The sequence below is a fragment of the Oncorhynchus gorbuscha genome, linkage group LG01 (genome assembly GCF_021184085.1).
Source record: "Oncorhynchus gorbuscha isolate QuinsamMale2020 ecotype Even-year linkage group LG01, OgorEven_v1.0, whole genome shotgun sequence".
Classification (NCBI taxonomy): domain Eukaryota; kingdom Metazoa; phylum Chordata; class Actinopteri; order Salmoniformes; family Salmonidae; genus Oncorhynchus; species Oncorhynchus gorbuscha.
This window is the reverse complement of record NC_060173.1, coordinates 92308151-92328330: the sequence shown is the minus strand read 5'-3', so window position 1 is coordinate 92328330 and position 20180 is coordinate 92308151. Positions and strand designations below refer to the sequence as shown.

General features: G+C 43.2%; 1 protein-coding gene across 4 annotated transcripts; it reads right to left on the bottom strand.

Moving 5' to 3' along the window:
* Nucleotides 1–1019: 1019 nt before the first annotated feature.
* LOC124045937 (adrenodoxin-like) lies at nucleotides 1020–19659 on the bottom strand. 4 transcript variants are annotated; one of them, XM_046365793.1, is made up of 5 exons: nucleotides 19353–19659; nucleotides 7481–7605; nucleotides 2758–2887; nucleotides 2509–2550; nucleotides 1638–1774 (listed from the first exon to the last, which is right to left on the bottom strand). In XM_046365793.1, exons 1-4 carry the CDS (start codon nucleotides 19622–19624, stop codon nucleotides 2532–2534), a joined length of 546 nt encoding a protein of 181 aa, XP_046221749.1. In that variant the 5' UTR covers nucleotides 19625–19659; the 3' UTR covers nucleotides 1638–1774; nucleotides 2509–2531. The 4 variants fall into 4 exon arrangements, with proteins under 4 accessions (XP_046221723.1, XP_046221749.1, XP_046221733.1 ...); XM_046365777.1 differs by having other exon boundaries at nucleotides 2509–2546; XM_046365767.1 differs by lacking the exon at nucleotides 2509–2550 and having other exon boundaries at nucleotides 1020–1774.
* Nucleotides 19660–20180: the final 521 nt, after the last annotated feature.

The window sequence follows — 20180 nt, the reverse complement described above, 5'->3', positions numbered from 1 at the left end:
ACTGTGTCGAAGCCACTTCTTATCCACTGCTTCCACTAATAACCCCTCTGAGTCTGACAACACATTCCACACAATCCATCTTTGAGTTATGTCTCAATTAGAAGTAGGGGAAAGCGGAGGCAACATAAACACACATTTCTCAAGGGGGAAAGGAGGAGTCTGACAAAATGAGAAGAGTGCAACAGTGTAGAGATGCTGAACACAGAGGAAGAACGCTCAGAATGTTAGAGATTATAAATGTGAAATGTTTTGTAAAGTTAGTATTATAGCTTAGGCCTACCTGAACGTGGGTGACAAGGTGGAATGACAAGGTAAAATAATATACAGAGTGGATGCATTGATCTTAATAATTTGGAAAACTATTTTATTTCAGCATTTCAACAATACAAAATATTTTATCTATAAACAAAACTTGACGTTCACTTACTAGCTATTTAATGTAGGTTACTAGCTATTTACTGTAGGTTACTAGCTATTTACTGTAGGTTACTAGCTATTTACTGTAGGTTACTAGCGGAACACAGGAGTGATGTTTGCTGATAATGGACCTCTGTACGCCTATGTAGATATTCCATTGAAAAAAAATCTGCCATTTCCAGCAACAATAGTCATTTACAACATTAACAATGTCTACACTGTATTTCTGATCAGTTTGATGTTATTTTAATGGATACATTTAAAAATAAATAAATATATATATTTAAACAAGGACATTTCTAAGTGACCCCAAACTTTTGAATGATAGTGTGTGTGTGTGTATTTATTTTTTTAACCAAATATTCTGTATACCCACCTCTACCTTGTCACAACCCAATGATAGGCTCAAATGCTAAGAAGGAAATAAATGTACTTCTAACAAGGCACACCTGTTAATTGAAATGCATTCCAAGTGACTACCTCATGAAGCTGGTTGAGAATGCCAAGAGTGTGCAAAGCTGTCATCAAGGCAAAGGGTGGCTACTTTGAAGAATGTCAAATATATTTGGATATATTTAACACTTTTTTGGTTACTACATGATTCCATATGTGTTATTTCATAGTTTTTATGTATTCATTATTATTCTACAATGTAGAAAATAGTAAAAATAAAGAAACACCCTTGAATGAGTAGGTGTGTCCAAACTTCTGACTGGTACTGTATATCAGTTGCACTTCTAGAGACCTTAACAAAGGCTTCTAAACTGGCAGTGAATGCAGGGTAAAACAGACCAAAGAACATGGCAAATACTAAACCATTAAAGGTTTAAGACTTGCTGCCACTCCAATCTGTCCCCTACTGTATGCACATTCAATTGTTGAGGCACTACTACCACTGTATCAGTTAAATTGGTACCTCACGCTCACTAACCGGTGGAACAAATGCAACGTTGCAGCCTCTTACAAGGCACACCTCATAATTTGTTAATGAAAATAACAATACCATGAACCCACTACAGGGAAGGGTACAGTATTCTGTGGGGTGGAATTACAGAACCATTGGAAATATAGCACTTTTTAACAGGAATGTACTGTTAAACCAAGTTTCTTAGGAATTGTATAGTATCAATTAATCAGTTACACCTAAAACCACCCAGATTGCATTTCAATTTAGGGCAATTAATCATTAATATAGTACTTTACTGTTACTTTTGTATAATCCTGTAAAAACAAGATGCTTTACAGTGTAGTAGGTCCAGCATCATCAGACCGCCGCATGTCGTTCACCCGGTCTGGCACACGGACCGTTATGCCCTCCAGATCTCTGGATAGGCAGACCTGACAACCCAGACGAGACCTGCAGGACCGCAGACAGCAGGTACAGGGACATGGTCATTAGACACACTTTATTAACAGGGAACCATGTTGTCAAATCTATTCCCTTCCCACTAGCACCTGGTTTGGCTCTTTTGTGGTTAAGGCCCAGGCTGGTCTCATGCACTTTGTGACAAAATCATTTATAAAATAAAAATCTACAAACATCTAATTTGATGCTACAGACAGTTAAAGCAAACACCAAGTCATAAAAGTCTGTGGTGGAGGGGTTAATAATAAAAAATATCACACTAGCATAATAAGCGCACATACACTATGTTCACATTCACATGTGAATAGACCTTACGTAACATGTTATGTTATCATTCCAAATGTGTGAGTTACTGTGTAAACTGTTTGTCTTAAACTGGGATGGGAGCCATGTGGGAGAAGGACATCCTCATTAGTAGAGAAACCCACAGTCAGTATCTGGTATTGACGTGTTCCAGAGAATCATGTTAGATATGTGAAAGGTCAGCCAGGGGAAAACCAGGTTAAATGTTATAGACAAACAAGAGTCTCAAATACAAGGTGGCTGAGAGCATCACGTTGCTGAGACAGAGCACATGTGAGGGAGAAAACACACATTTGATATGCATTATAATCATACAGATTTGATTTGTCACCTGAGGGGAATTAGTACCCTTTTCATACCTAACTAATTATATTCTAATGTGAAGTGAAAAGAAACAATTATCTTTAATCTACTCATCTCACCTGGCAACTGAACCTCTTGATCTCTATTGGCTGGAAGCCTGCCTGAAATAAGGTGATTTATCAGCAGGTTAAGCTGTGGGCCAGGCTCAACATGTTCATGGGTGTTCTATGTGTGGGAGAGAGTACATACTGTGTGATGTGTATGCATCAGCAAGCATGTCACTCATTTGTCTGTGAGGCCTTTAATAGGCCAGAATCATCTTCCCGCCAATGTGTGTTTTGGAATGTGTGTGTATGTGTGCGACTCACGTATCAGTGAGGCCAAAGGCCAGGTCCAGCATATCATTCTCCTCATCAGTGATGGGCCCCAGCTGGTTGTACACCTTCTGATCCAGGATCACATGACAGGTGGAACAGGCCAGGGTCCCCTCACACGCACCTGGGGAACACACATTTAAAATCAAACTGTTAAGGGATGATGTATATCAGGATCTATCAGTAGAAAACAGCCCAGTCCTAGAGGGGAAGGACTTCACTGACTTTACGTTCATATGATTGAAACCACAGGATGTACACATCGTATTACCTTTAACCTGCAGAGAGAGAGAGAGAGATATGTAAGGCCTAGCACATAAAGGGGTATCATTCCAGCTGAGGATGTCAGGGGGTGTGGTTGGAGATTTTTTTTAAAACTGGGATATGTAAGGATGAAGTTCTGAAGGCACTGGATTAATGTCTACTCTAATGCATGGAACAGTTTATACTGTGAGGAGAGAGGAAGAGGTGAGAGGTTGTGAGAAAGCTTTACATCAGCCCAACCCACGGACCTGCCCAGAAACACTACAAAAATCAGTTCAGCCTATCAAAAGCACATTCCATTCAGGGGACTGACTTCTTTCTGCAAGAGGTGGGTTCACGTGTTGGTAGAGCATGTCGCTTGTAACGCGAGGGTAGTGGGTTAGAGTCCTGGGGCAACCCATACATAAAATGAGGGGGCACTAACAACGCAAAACAAAATTTGCACAGGTAATAGCCAAATCACATAGATGCCATTAGCTAAATGCTAATGAGCTAAAACTAACCAACTAATTGCAAAGACAGGCAAATCCAGCTCAAGTTATACAAGCATAGCTAGTAGCTACCCAATGTCATTTTTGATAAGTGTGGACATTTACAAGCGAAAGTGAACGTGACAAATTGTGCAAATGAACAAAGTTGTGATTCATGGTTTTCTGAAGGAAGAGCAGCAGGGTTACAGAGAGCAGATGGGAGAAGAACGGAGGGGGGGGGGGGGTGTAGCGAAATGCTTGTGCTTCTAGTTCCGACAATGCAGTAGTAACCAACGAGTAATCTAACCTAACAATTCCAAAACTACTACCTTATACACACACAAGTGTAAAGGGATAAAGAATATGTACATAACGATATATGAATGAGTGATGGTACAGAACGGCATAGGCAAGATGCAGTAGATGGTATCGAGTACAGTATATACATATGAGATGAGTAATGTAGGGTATGTAAACAAAGTGGCATAGTTTAAAGTGGCTAGTGACACACGTATTACATAAAGATGCAGTAGATGACAGTACACAATATACATATACATATGAGATGAGTAATGTAGGGTATGTAAACATTATATTAAGTAGCATTGTATAAAGTGGCTAGTGATATATTTTACATCAATTTCCATCAATTCCCATTATTAAAGTGGCTGGAGTTGAGTCAGTGTGTTTGCAGCAGCCACTCAATGTTAGTGGTGGCTGTTTAACAGTCTGATGGCCTTGAGATAGAAGCTGTTTTTCAGTCTCTCGGTCCCTGCTTTGATGCACCTGTACTGACCTCGCCTTCTGGATGATAGCGGGGTGAACAGGCAGTGGCTCGGGTGGTTGTTGACCTTGATGATCTTTATGGCCTTCCTGTTGACGTCGGGTGGTGTAGGTGTCCTGGAGGGCAGGTAGTTTGCCCCCGGTGATGCGTTGTGCAGACCTCACTACCCTCTGGAGAGCCTTACGGTTGTGGGCGGAGCAGTTGCCGTACCAGGCGGTGATACAGCCCGACAGGATGCTCTTGATTGTGCATCTGTAGATGTTTGTGAGTGCTTTTGGTGACAAGCCAAATTTCTTCAGCCTCCTGAGGTTGAACAGGCGCTGCTGCGCCTTCTTCATGACACGGTCTGTGTGGGTGGACCAATTCAGTTTGTCCGTGATGTGTACGCAGAGGAACTTAAAATACCCTCTCCACTACTGTCCCATCGATGTGGATAGGGGGGTGCGGATACGTGACTGGCTCAACTGGGAACTACGGTAAGGTGAAATGAAGAACGTAATCTGCTTCATCTCCTAACATATTGCACAAGTTGTGCTTGTTCTCCCCCCCCCCTTAAAAGATTTAGATGCACTATTGTAAAGTGGCTGCTCCACTGGATGTCATAAGGTGAACGCACCAATTTGTAAGTCGCTCTGGATAAGAGCGTCTGCTAAATGACTTAAATGTAAATGTAATGTAGCTACAAATCTGAACATTACTCAAAAAAATTCAAATAAATAGTTTTGTCGGCATTGAAAAACCATCCCATGGCTTTTCCCCCCCAATACCCTAGGTATACCACCCAAGACTAGAGACTATCAATAGACCTCCAGTGGCCTTCGTTTACTGCTCTCTCCCCCTCTCTCTAGACAGGAGGATGAGGAGTCCTGACATCTGCAGGGGAGGACAGAACCTCAGACAGGTTTTCCCCCTCTTTCTACCATGGCGCTCTTTCAGGGATCCAGATTGTATCATGTCAATGCCTAAATAGGACAGATGCGCAGGAGAAATGAGCTGGACAGAGAGACAGAAGGGAAAGATAGAAAGCCTTGCAAACATCAAAGGTGATGTTGCTGACGCATATTGTGCTCACCGCCTCTTTCCCTCCCTCCCTCGGTTCTCTCACTCTGTCTGGATAGAATGCTTGATGCTGGGGCTCATCCATATAAAGCCATGGAAACATTTAGTAGAAGTGCCAGAGGTAACTGGGCAGCATGTTGAAGTGCCACTCTTGGTGAGAGAGTGACAGTCTAACTACACGCCCAAATATGGAAATAATGCAATGTCATCCTCTGGCTTCTTCATCAGCTTCTTGTAGGAAATGTATATTGGATCTTATCAAATAAACACAGCATCAGAAATATGGACCCACATTGGTAATTGTCAGGGTGCAAACAGTATCCATAAGCCTGCAGTCTACTTCACCATGGCACACCTAGGACTGGCACAATTACCGTATAACAGTGTAACTGACGGTTGTGGATGATGACCGTCATAACCGTTTATTTTTTGCTCAACAAACTGACTGAAGATGGGTTGGCTGGGCATTTGTGTGGTTGAGTCCATTTCGGTGGTAACATGGACTCTTAACAACGTGATGAAACTTTGTTGCTCCTTGCTGAAACAAGGAAGGTGTTGTAGCAAACAAGTCTTCAGTTGCCTATGCAACAGCCCCCTCCCTGCAACAGCACACATCGATATAGAATGAATAGAACAGGCTTGGAACCGCTAACCCTGGCAATTTGACTGGTAAACTCATGGGTGCACTCGCAATGGCTGCCTGGTATTGTGATGCAATAATTTCCATGGTAATGTGTACTGAACAAAAATATAAAACGCAACAATTTCAAAGATTTTACTGAGTTAGAGTTTATATAAGAAAAATCAGTCAATTTAAATAAATTCAATAGGCCCTAGTCTATGGATTTCACATGACTGGGATTGTAGATATGCATCTTTTGGACACCGATACCTTAAAAAAAAGGTCGGCTTTTTGCCTCATGCAGTGCGACATCTCCTTCGCATAGAGTTGATCAGGCTGTTGATTGTGGCCCGTGGAATGTTGTCCCACTTCTCTTCAATGGCTGTCTGAAGTGGCTGGATATTGGCGGGAACTGGAACGACGCTGTCTTACACGTCGATCCAGAGCATCACAACATGCTCAATGGGTAAAATGTCTGAGTATGCAGGCCATGGAAGAACTGGGACATTTTCAGCTTCCAGGAAATGTGTACAGATCCTTGCAACATGGGGCCATGCATTATCATGTGGAAACATGAGGTGATGAATGGCAAGACAAGATCTCGTCACGGTATCTCTCTGTGCATTCAAACTGCAATCGATAAAATGCAATTGTGTTTGTTCTCCATATCTTATGCCTGCCGATACCATATCTCCACCGCCACCATGAGGCACTCTGTTCACAACATTGACATCAGCAAACCTCTCACCCACACGACGCCATACACGTGGTCTGCGGTTGAGGCCGGTTGGACGTACTGCCAAATTCTCTAAAACCATGTTGGAGGCGGCTTATGTTAGAGAAATGAACATTAATTCTCTGGCAACAGCTCAGGTGGACATTTCTGCAGTAAGCATGCCAATTGCACACTCCCTCAAAACTTAAGACATCTGTGACATTGTGCTGTGTGACAAAACTGTGGCCTTTTATTGTCCCCAGCACAAAGTAATGATAATTCTGTTTAATCAGCTTTTTGATATGCCACACCTGTCAGGTGGATGGATTATCTTGGCAAAGGAGAAATACTAATAGGGATAAACACATTTTTGCACAAAATTTGAGAGAAATAAGCATTTTGTGTGTATGGAACATTTCGGGGATCTTTATGTCAGTTCATGAAACATGGGACCAAAACCTTACATGTTGCATTCATATTTTTGTTCAGTGTAGAATGTTCATTCAAATTATGCAGATTTGGCTCATGCAATGGAATATTTAGTAATGTCAGAATCAATGAATCACAGCACAATGGGTACACTTCCTACATTGGGTACTACATAATGGGTACACTTCCTACATTGCGCCGCCAGTCCACCCATTATGCTATCATTGACTTGAATTGGGACGCCAGTTCTCTTCATTCTATGACAGCATAATGTTTAAAAAAAAAAGTTTTTACACTGACCGCAGTCATTTGGCAGGCCAATTATGTCATCCAAGATTTCATGACCATCACAGCCCTAGGTACACCACACTTACCAAAACCTTCAATATCTAGGTTTTGTTCGACCACCAGGTCTAGAAGACTGTCGCCCTTGGCACTCGAAGTGGTGATCTTCCGCCCATCGCGGTTGATGAAATAGACAGTCACCTTCTCCTCTGACCTAGAGTAGGATAGAGAAAGTGAATGGAGACAGAATGAGAGAGAGAGAGAGAGAGAGAGAGAGAGAGAGAGAGAGAGAACCAGGGTTCTTTTCAGGTGAGCCACGAATAACATAATACAAATAAACATTTTGGCTTGCCTTTGAACCCAACTTAAAATGAGTTTGCATGACGTATGTTAGCGTTGCCAGGGTATTTCGTTACCTTTGAAGTCTCAAAAGGTAACAAAGTATACAGGTAATGCACTGGACCCCAACAGTCACTCAAAGTATAGACTACCAATCGCTGTCAAAGATGCTGAAATTTGTTCTTTATAGGCTACCTGAACCTGCATGACATGAGCCGTCCTCTCACTCTCTCCCAGTTTGGATAGAAAGTTGTTGTGCGTAAAACCAGTCTATTAATGGCAAATAATACAGTCAGTCCACCCTCAAAACACTAGTTTACCGTATTTAGCTGCTATTTACAAACTTTTTATAAAAAATACACATCAAATAGCCTAACAATGAGGAAAAGAGTAGTCGGCTTGAGGATAAATTCAGCCACTATTTATTGTTGAACTACAGCGTACACAAATGGCCTGCAATATTTAAGGTAAATTCAATTAAATTAAATCCAATTTGAGAGACTACCCTGAAGTCCTCATTTTTTGTGTGTAAATGTTTTCAGCATGGCCTGAATGTCCAGGTTGCTGGACCGACTGTTTTCTATACCGAGTATTGCCAACCCAGACAGTCTTTCCAGTGACATTGTGTACTACACTCAGTGGCCTGTTTATTGGGCATTAGGCTCACAGAAATGGTTCGCTCCTACAGACAGTCACGTGGCCATGGCTTGCTATATAAAGCAGGCAAACAGGCATCCAGTTACTGTTCGATTGAACATTAGAATGGGCAAAACGAGTGACTTTGAGGGTGGACTGACTGTATTAAACAGGTCAACATTCACAAGGCCGCAGACAGATTACCATGACGTGTACTACGAGCATGCGCTGACCAACTGGCAAGTGCCTTCACTGACATTTTCAACCAGTCTCTTACGGAGTCTGTAATACCAACATGTTTCAAGCAGACCACTATAGTCCCTGTGCCCAAGAACACCAAGGTAACCTGCCAAAATGACTACCACCCGTAGCACTCAAGTCTGTAGCCATGAAGTGCTTTGAAAGGATGGTCATGGCTCACAACACCATTATCCCATAAACCCTAGACCCACTCCAATTTGCATACCGCCCCAACAGATCCACAGATGACGCAATCTCGATTGCACTCCACACTGCCATTCCCACCTGGACAAAAAGGAACACCTACGTGAAAATGCTATTCATTGACGACAGCTCAGCCATCTACACGATAGTGCCCTCAAAGCTCATCACTAAGCTAAGGACCATGGGACTAAACATGTAACAACCCATCTGCCATGCTGATCCTCAACACAGGGGCCCCTCAGGGGCGAGTGCTCAGTCCCCTCCTGTACTCCCTGTTCACCTATGACTGCATGGCCAAGCACGACTCCAACACCATCATTAAGTTTGCAGACGACAACAGTGGTAGACCTGATCACAGACAATGATGAGACAGCATATAGGGAGGTCAGAGACCTGACAGTGTGGTGCCAGGAAAACAACCTCTCCCTCAACATGATCAAAACAAAAGGAGATGATCGTGGACTACAGGAAAAGTAGGTCCAAGCACGCCCCCATTCTCATCGATGGGGCTGTAGTGGAGCAGGTTGAGAGCTTGTCCACGTCACCAACGAATTATCATGATCCAAACACACTACGACCGTCGTGAAGAGGGCACGTCAACGCCTATACCCCCTCGGGAGATTGAAAAGATGTGGTATGGGTCCTCAAAAAGTTCTACAGCTGCACCATCGCAACTGCTTGGCCTCCAACCACAAGGCATTGCGTGCGCCACAGTACATCACTGGGGCCAAGCTTCCTGCCATCCAGGACCTCTCTACAGTACCAGACGGTGTCAGAAGAAGGCCCTAAAAAGCCTTCCAGCCACCCTAGTCATATACTGTTCACTCTAATACCACACGGCAAGCGGTACCGGAGCGCAGTCTAGGTCCAAAAGGCTTCTTAACAGCTTCTACCCCCAAGCCATAAGACTCCTGAACAGTTAATCAAATGGCTACACAGATTATTTGCATTGACTCCCACCATTTTTATGCTGCTGCTACTCTGTTAATTATCACCTTACCTCTATATATTACCTCAATTACCTTGACTTATTTGCAGAGGCACAATTACCTTGAACTGAACTGGTACCCCCTGTATATAGCCCCGTTAGTTATTTTATTGTTGCTCTTTAATTATATAAAAAAACATTTCATTGATTTTTTACATCAGTTTATTTTAGTAAATACATTCTTAACACTTATTTATCTTAATCTACATTGTTGGTTAATGGCTTGTAATGTAAGCATTTCAGTGTAAAGTCTACACCTGTTGTATTCAACACATGTGACAAATACAATTTGATTTGATGCATGCCAATATACACAGAGTGTACAAACATTAAGAACAGATTCCTAATACTGAGTTGCATCCACCCTTTTTGCCCTCAGAACAGCCTCTATTCGTCAGGGCAGGGACTCTACGAGGTGTCGAATGCATTCCACAGAAATGCTGGCCCATGTTAACTCCAATGCTTCTGACAGTTGTGTCAAGTTGGCTGGATGTCCTTTGGGTGGTGGACCATTCTTGATACACACAGAAAGCTAATCAGGATGAAAAACCCTTGTGTTTTTGACACTAACAGGTGCACCTGGCACCTACTCCATACCCCGTTCAAAAGGTACTTAAATATTTTGTCTTGCCCATTCACCCTCTGAATTCTACAAATACACAATCCATGTCTCAATAGTCTCAAGCCTTAAAAATCATTTTTTTAAACCGGACTCCTCCCCTTCATCTACACTGATTGAAGTGGATTTAACAAGTGACATCAATAAGGGATCATAGCTTTCACCTGGTCAGTCTGTCATGGAAAGAGCTGGTGTTCATAATATTTTGTACACATAGTGTATACCAGAGATAAGGGACTGTTGATATTGCAACCACAGAACTCAAAACGCCGGTTCACCAGTATGAACGAAATCCCTTTTTTCAATAACTGTTATCCGCTAAAGATGATCATCTGTTTGAATCTGCCAATTTATTGGCTGTCCAGTATCGACTACCTGTCCCCAGAGCTTCCTATACAGTTAATCTCTTTTAGTAACGTGTTGAGGCCGGCCATTAAGGAGAATGAGAAGCTCAATTAAAGATGTTGCGGAATTTGTATTTGAAGCACCCTTCTGCCAGGTTTCCCTGATGTTGCTACAACAAGCTGTTTTTACCATCCCTGTAACTGTCACTTCTGCGGAGAGATCGTTTTCTAAACTAAAACCTTGAACTCAAAGACCTACCTAAGAAGCATTAGGGTATCAGTCTGATATGGGCTTTTGAACACCTGAGTAAACTCTACTCACTGCACGGGCGCAATCATAGCCTTGACCAAGGCATTTGTTCACCGATATCCCTTTAAACATCAGTAGGGCCTCCCGAGTGGCACAGTGGTCTAAAAAGGCACTGCATTGCAGCACTAGCTGTGCCACTAGAGATTCTGGGTTCGAATCCAGGTTCTGTCACAGCCGGCTGCGACCAGAAGACCCATGGGGCGCGGCGCACATTATTCATCCAAGATGACGTAGCAGTCGGAAGTGTGTGCTGTCTTGTCTCATGTAAATATAGTTTTCTCGTATATATTTAAATCTACTTTCCATCTATGTACTAAATATACTCTCCTGCAACCAGCCTCACCCAATGTGGTAAGAATCTGCTATTTTAATACTTTAGAACCGGAACCCCCATCAGAAGCTAGCCAGCTTACTAGCTACTAGTCAGTTAGCCACTGCTAGCGGTCTTCACCGTTAACTCGGACAACAGCAAGCCTCAGCTCAGTCAATACCTGCCTGCCTGCACAGAGCGATATCAACCCAGAGCATATCGGACTGCCTTTTCTCTACCACATCTCCGGATTCCTACTGCAAGCTCTGAACTTTTACACCGGCTCATCGCAGCTAGCTAGATGCAATCTGAGTGGATACTCCTGGCTAACATCGAAGCAAGCACCAGTTAGCCTTGAGCTAGCCCCATCTCCCGGCTAGCCGAAGAGGTCCAACAGCCAATTCTTGGGCTACAATACCTCTTTTGCCAATTGGCCTGGCCTACTTACTGCCGACACGGAGCCCTGACGATTCATCATGACTGGTCTGCTGACGTAATCTTCCAAGGTGGTTTCAATCAGTCTCTTCCGTTGCGACATCAGAGGCCCATCTGCTAGCCCCGGCCCGCTAGCTCGGCTAGCACAGTAGAAACTACTGAAATAGTCTCCCTGAATAATCTATTGCTACTCATTGGACCCTATGATCACCCAGCTACACATGCCTCTCTAATGTCAATATGCCTTTTCTATTGCTGTTTTGGTTAGTGATTGTCTTATTTCACTGTAGAGCCACCAGCCCTGCCCAATATGCCCTAGTTAGCCCCTTTATTCCACCCCCCACACATGCGGTGACCTCACCTGGCTTAACTGGTGCCTCTATAGAAAAAAACGCTCTCATCGTCACGCAATGCATCCTAACATACCCTTGTCTGCACATTATGCCTTGAATTTATTCTGCCACACCCAGAAATCTGCTCCTTTTACTCTCTGTTCAGAATGCCCAAGTCGACAAATTCTTATAGCCTTTAGCCGTACCCTTCAAATCAAATCAAATTTATTTATATAGCTCTTCGTACATCAGCTGATATCTCAAAGTGCTGTACAGAAACCCAGCCTAAAACCCCAAACAGCAAGCAATGCAGGTGTAGAAGCACGGTGGCTAGGAAAAACTCCCTAGAAAGGCCAAAACCTAGGAAGAAACCTAGAGAGGAACCAGGCTATGTGGGGTGGCCAGTCCTCTTCTGGCTGTGCCGGGTGGAGATTATAACAGAACATGGCCAAGATGTTCAAATGTTCATAAATGACCAGCATGTTCGAATAATAATAAGGCAGAACAGTTGAAACTGGAGCAGCAGCACGGCCAGGTGGACTGGGGACAGCAAGGAGTCATCATGTCAGGTAGTCCTGGGGCATGGTCCTAGGGCTCAGGTCCTCCGAGAGAGAAAGAAAGAGAGAAGGAGAGAATTAGAGAACGCACACTTAGATTCACACAGGACACCGAATAGGACAGGAGAAGTACTCCAGATATAACAAACTGACCCTAGCCCCCCGACACAAACTTATCCCACTCCTCCTCTGTTCCTCTGGTGATGTAGAGGTTAACCCAGGCCCTGCAGCCCCCAGCACCAATCCCATTCTCCAGGCGCTCTCATTTGTTGACTTCTGTAACCATAAAAGCCTTGGTTTCATGCATGTAAACATTAGAAGCCTCCTCCCTAAGTTTGATTTATTCACTGCTTTAGCACACTCCGCCAACCAGGATGTCCTAGCCATGTCTGAATCCTGATTTAGGAAGACCACCAAAAATCCTGAAATTTCCATCCCCACATTTTCCGACAAGATAGAACAGCCAAAGGTGGCGGAGTTGCAATCTACTGCAGAGATAGCCTGCAAAGTTGTGTCTTACTATCCAGGTCTGTGCCCAAACATTTCGAGCTTGTACTTTTAAAAATCCACCTTTCCAGAAACAAATCTCTCACCATTGTCACTTGTTATAGACCCCCTTCAGCCCCCAGCTGTGCCCTGGACACCATATGTGAATTGATCCCCCCCCCCATCCATCTTCAGAGTTCGTACTGTTAGGTGACCTAAACTGGGACATGTTTAACACCCCGGCCGTCCTACAATCTAAACTAGATGCCCTCAATCTCACACAAATGATCAAGGAACCTCCCAGGTACAACCCTAAATCCGTAACCATGGGCGTAACCATTTTTCTACGGCTGGCCATGCTTTCCACCTGGCTACCCCTACCCCGGCCCCGGCCTTAGATATCATCCTGACCAACTTACCCACTAAATACGCCTCTGCTGTCTTCAACCAGGATCTCAGCGATCACTACCTCATTGCATGGGTCTGCGGTCAAACGACCACCCCTCATCACTGTCAAACGCAGGCCTTTCTAATAGACCTGGCCCGGATATCCTGGAAGGATATTGACCTCATCCCGTCAGTAGAGGATGCCTGGTTGCACTTTAAAAGTGCTTTCCTCACCATCTTAAATAAGCATGCCCCATTCAAAACATGTAGAACTAAGAGCAGATATAGCCTTGGTTCACCCCAGGCTTGACTGCCCTTGATCAGCACAAAAACATCCTGTGGCGTTCAGCATTAGCATCGAATAGCTCCCGCGATATGCAACTTTTCAGGGAATTCAGTAATCAATACACTCAGTCAGTTAGGAAAGCTAAGGCTAGCTTTTTCAAACAGAAATTTGCATCCTGTAGCACTAAATCCATAAAGTTTTGGGAAACTGTAAAGTCCATGGAGAATAAGAACACCACCTCCCAGCTGCCCACTGCACTGAGGACAGGAAACTCTCACCACCGATAAATCTACGATAATCGATCATTTCAATATGCATTTTTCTATGGCTGGCCATGCTTTCCACCTGGCTACCCTTACCAAAATCTCAGCACTCCTTGCAGCAACATGCCCAAGCCCCACCACCGATTCTCCTTCACCCAAATCCAGACAGCTGAGGTTCTGAAAGAGCTGCAAAATCTGGATCCCTACAAATCACCTGGGCTAGACAATCTGGAACTTCTCTTTCTAAAATCATCTGCCGAAATCGTTGAAAATGCTATTACTATTACTCACCATAGCAACACCCACCCGTAGCACGCGCTCCAGCATGTATATTTCACTGGTCATCCCCAAAGCCAACACATCTTTGGCCGCCATTCCTTCCAGTTCTCTGCTGCCAATGACTGGAACGAATTGCAAAGATCACTGAAGCTGGAGACTTATATCTCCCTCACTAACTTTAAGCATCAGCTGTCAGAGCAGTTTACCAACGCAGTGCATGCTGACACGGTCGCCAGGTGTACAGTGTTTCCTCCGACACATTGGTGCGGCTGGATTCCGGGTTAAATGGGCATTGAGTCAAGAAGCAGTAAGGCTTGGTTGGGTTGTGTTTAGGAGGACAAACGGCTCTCGACCTTAGTCTCTCCCGAGTCCGTACGGGAGTTGCAGCGATGAGACAATTGGATATCACGAAACTGTGGAGAAACTTACTGTAAAAAAAAGAGACATTGATGACAGGCGCATGGGCCCTCCAGGGCTCGTGGGCAACCCCACCTTTCGGAGGCTGCAGAGGTGTTCGGTATACCAGATAGGTAATGCTACCCATACACACATCAATCACTTATTTTTCAATTACTTTCTTTACTACAAAAACAAAGTTTCACTGCTATGTAGGCTTTTAGTGGATGGTGGTCCAACCATGGTGCTGCTATAGTTCTGTCTGGTCACAGTATCCCTTCATCTTATACTGTAGGAACTTCTTTAACACTATACTTCATCATCTGAGGAAAGCAACAACGTCTGTTTAGCATCCAACACTGTTGTAGTTTGGTAGCCAGAGCACAGCATCCAAACACCATCCACATAACATACTTTTACAAGGTTTTTTCTGTGTGCTGTAATGTGTGGGCCAGAAGCTCTGGTTTATAGATTTATACAATAAGAACACACTTTCTCCGTTACTACTCTCACATGATGAATCACTGTCATAGGGTTTAACAGCGGTAAAACCAAGAGTTTAATAATTGTCATATCAGTCTATGGTACTCCCCCATAAAGGAAACAAACAGTCTTCATTGTAACCAGGCGACTTGATTAGGTCTTAAGATCAAAGTGTCAATGCTGCTGTCACTAACAATAAGGGCCAGCTCTAGCTTTTTAGGGGCCCCAACATAAGAATTGTTTGGTTGGCTCCCCTCTTGACACTGTAGAGAATTTTTTGTTTTAAAGATAATTTCCTGCAATTCTACACATTTCACCAGCCTGTCCTGTACAGAGATTGCACTCGGTTTCCAAACATTCACAGTGGTGTGTATTTATAGTTTCCAAGGGAAGCCAGGCTTCCACCCCAAAAACTATCAAATAAAATATATATATATATAAATAAATATATATATAAAGATATTTAAAAAAAATTTTTTTTTAAATATGCCATTTAGCAGACGCTTTTATCCAAAGCGACTTACAGTCATGTGTACATACATTCTACGTATGGGTGGTCCCGGGAATTGAACCCACTACCCTGGCGTTACAAGCGCCATGCTCTACCAACTGAGCTACAGTTTCGTAAATGTCCTTCAATTCACAAGGTGCTGAATGTATCTCACCAGAAAACACATCCGAGCGAACGAAACCCGGAGAAGACGAGTGGGAGATCTGCTGTTACCGTCAAATACTACTCGCCAATGTGCAATCATTGGACAATAAATTAGACATGGTATGATCACGAATATCCTACCAATGGGACATCAAAAACTGTAATATCCTATGGTTCACGGAATCGTGGCTGAATGGATATTCAGCTAGCGGGACATATGTCGGCAAGATAGACATTGCACCGGCAAGATAGAACAGCACACTCCGGAAACGAGGGGGGGTGGTCTGTGCATATTTGTAAACAACAGCTGGTGCATGAAATCTAAGGAACTACTGGAATGTTTTGCTATCACAGACTGGAACATGTTCCGGGATTCTTCCGATGGCATTGAGGAGTACACCACATCAGTCACTGGCTTTATCAATAAGTGCATCGAGGACGTCGTCCCCACAGTGACTGTACGTACATACCACAACCAGAAGCCATGGATTACAGGCAACATTCACACTGAGCTAAAAGGGTAGAGCTGCCGTTTTCAAGGTGCGGAACTCTAACTCGGAAGCTTACAAGAAATCCTGCTATGCCCTGCGACGAACCATCAAACAGGCAAAGCATCAATACAGGGCTAAGATTGAATCATACTACACAGTCTCCGACGCTCGTCTTATGTGGCAGTGCTTGCAAACTATTACAAACTAAAGGGAAGCACAGCGGCGAGCTGCCCAGTGACACAAGCCTACCAGACAAGCTAAAACAATTCTATGCTCGCTTTGAGGCAAGCAGGATTACCAGGACGTGTGCCCCGGGCACGTGCTGACCAACTGGCAAGTGTCTTCACTGATATTTTCAACATGTCCCTGATTGAGTCTGTAATACCAACATGTTTCAAGCAGACCACCATAGTCCCTGTGCCCAAGAACACAAAGGCAACCTGCCTAAATGATTACAGACCCGTAGCACTCACATTCATAGCCATGAAGTTCTTTGGAAGGTTGGTAATGGCTCACATCAACACCACTATCCCAGAAACCCTAGACCCACTCTAGTTTGCATACCGCCCAAACAGATTATTGCATCTCCTTGTGTTGTTGTCCTCTGGTGGCTTTCCTAAATTAGTCAAGGATGGAGATAGGGATTTGGACTTGTAGTTTTCCTTAAATAAATCACAGATAGTGTTTACCAGCAAAGCACCCCCACACCATCACACCTCCTCCTCCATGCTTCACGGTGGGAACCACACATGCAGATATCATCCGTTCACCTACTCTGCGTCTCACAAAGACATGGTAGTTGGAACTAGAAATGTCAAATTTGGACATTATTCATTGCTCATGTTTCTTAGCCCAGGCAAGTCTCTTCCTATTATTGGTGTCCATCAGTAGTGGTTTGTTTGCAGAAATTCGACCATAAAGGCTTGATTCACACAGTCTCCTCTGAACAGTTGATGTTGAGATGTGTTTGTTACTTGAACTCTGTGAAGCATTTATTTGGGCTGAAATTTCTGAGGCTGGTAACTCAGGTAATGAACTTATCCTCTGAAGCAGAGGTAACTCTGGGTCTTCTTTTCCTGTGGCAGTCCTCATGAGAGCCAGTTTCATCATAGTGCTTGCTGGTTTTAGCCTACATCATCGTCAATATTCGGTCTGGTTGGCTGATGGGCGCAGCAGAGGCAGAAAAGTGAGGTCAATCAGTAAAAGAAATCTAGCTAGTTAACTAGCAGAATTACATCAATCATCAACAATTCGCTGATCGTCCCCCTGCTAAATGACTTAAATGTAAATGTAATGTCAATGATGTCTTTAGGAGGTACTGTAACTAGCCTTCTTAAAATTTGTGATGAGTTGTTTCAAAAAAATACAAATCTAATTTTTGCTAAAGAGGCATTTGGTATTTTATGAATTTGGAGATGAATTATGAAAGCTTTTTTTTCCATTTTGAATACCTGCCCCCCGAATGGTCTGTGCACGGCCCTGCATAGGCTACAACTAGAAATGTGAAATACATCAAATGCAATACTATACCAAGTGAGTTCAACCACAAGGGAAAGACGTCTCTCCCACAGTACACAGTGGTTTATGGTGATGTGTTGCTGTCCTCTAGTGTCTATAAGTGAGAAGACAATTTTGGTATGGAGTCTCGATCCCTTCTCTCTGAATGGTGCACTTGAACACTCTCTCTACTAGAGTTTAAAGCATGGCACTTTCTCTATCTGCCTCTATCTAGAGAAAGTCCTAAGGAACGAATTGAAAGTGCCACGCAAGGCCCTTTGCCCTATTAGCGGGATAAGACCCCTCCAGATGTAGTTTGTGGTTGTGTTCAAGGCCATGTCATTACACAACTACCGAGATTGTTTTAATATCACAGCCATAGATCCTATGAAATTATTCAAAGTATATGGTCCTAGCCCTAAATTGTATATACGCACATAATACAATTATAGACATTACATTTTCCTACCTGAGTGGCTGTACACACGGCTGTTTTTGCAACGTTTTTGATATTGCAAGACCTAAAAACTTGTGAGATTGTAATAGCACTGCAAGTGACACGTGCACAAAGGGAGATAAATAAATAAAAACAGTTGCGCCGTGATTGGATAAAGCTTAACATTGGGGACGAATTGCCTGACGACACAAAATGAATTATTCCGCTGCTGTATGTTCGAAAAAATAAACTTCTACTCTTCGAGCATACCGATAGTGTTTTCGCGCAAAATGGTACGCAGTATCATCTGGATATGTGTGCAACAAAAGTTCAACATTCACCTTCTGCTAGTATTTCTGTCACGCCTTCAACTCAACACATACAGTTTGACGCATACGTTCGATAAATCCAACGTATACATCACACAGAACGTAATTCAACTACCTCGGCAAGGCAAATGCAGCGTTCCATTGGAAATGAATGTACTGATGTACGATCGAGGCGTGTGCGTAGCGTTTGGCCGAAGCAAGGAGTTGTAATAACCAGGCAAGGGGACAGGCGTCACTTAGAATTTATTATTATTATTATTTTTTAATCAGGGAGCCAATCATACAACAGTAGGGCAGGCTACCCAATGTGTGCAGTCGGCAAATGTTTCCTAAAGAAAGATTAAAAATTGCTAACATTTTGCAATTTGTACTCTTTCTGTAGGAAAGAACTGATGACTGCACAAGTGTGCCACATATATACGCAGCAGGACTTCCACGCATCCTGCCTTTATAACGTTCCGTGCTGAACAAATATTGCTGACCTTACTCGGATACTCTCATTCATAAAATATGATCAAAGTTATGTTGACGTTGAATAGTCTAATTGAAATGTATCAGGTGCATTCAGTCGACATGCAAACATTGTTTCATCTGTCTTTCTATGGCATGGCTAGTGTTGAATGCTAAATAGTAAAATTTTAGACGTCACATTTTCCTACCTGAGTGGCTGTGCACAGGTGCCCAGTAGCACCTTATTACCGCCAAAGACCTGGGGCAGGTATGGTGATATTAAAATCCTAGATGCTGCGTGAAACGGAACGCCACATTTCGTTCGATATCGTAACAAACGAGTAAAAAACTGTATTGATGCAGACGCAACCGACATGTTGCCCCAACGTCGATGTAAAATAGCAAAAATTAGCAATTGATGCAAGTTCAGGAGTGTATCAATGTACCCAGGCAAGAGAGAAATGTAAGCGCCACAAAACATTTACCCCACTTGCAACCCTTAAGTGGATGTCTCCCTCCCTCCCTCCCTCCCTCCCTCACCCCTCGGAATTGCTCAATAGGGCATAAGGGGACCCAGGGTTTATGTGTGTGTGGAGCATGGACTGTGCCAGATAGGTTACGTGATTCATTAAAAACACTAGGGTCCTTAGTTCATAGTTTTTTTTTAAAGGTCTAAGTCTAAAATGTAATCCATAAGAAACAAACCTGTAGACAAATTAATGTTTACAATGTAATTACCATTTTGCATGTTATTTCTTAATTCCATTGATCATTTGGTATGTCTAAATACAAAGATTCATTGGTGTTACTCCATTTAAATGAAGGGAAAATATATTGTGAACAAAATTATTAATCATATCACTTTAGTAAATTATCTTTTGGTTAATGACCTTAAATGAGCCTCTTCAATGACCAAAAATGTATTATTGGTGTTACATTTAGAAAGTAACCTACCCAACCCTGGATAGGAAACTGCTCCACAAAGACAGGCATAAAGGCATAAAGAGTTCTCAAGGTGTGACAGAGGGCAGTAGGCA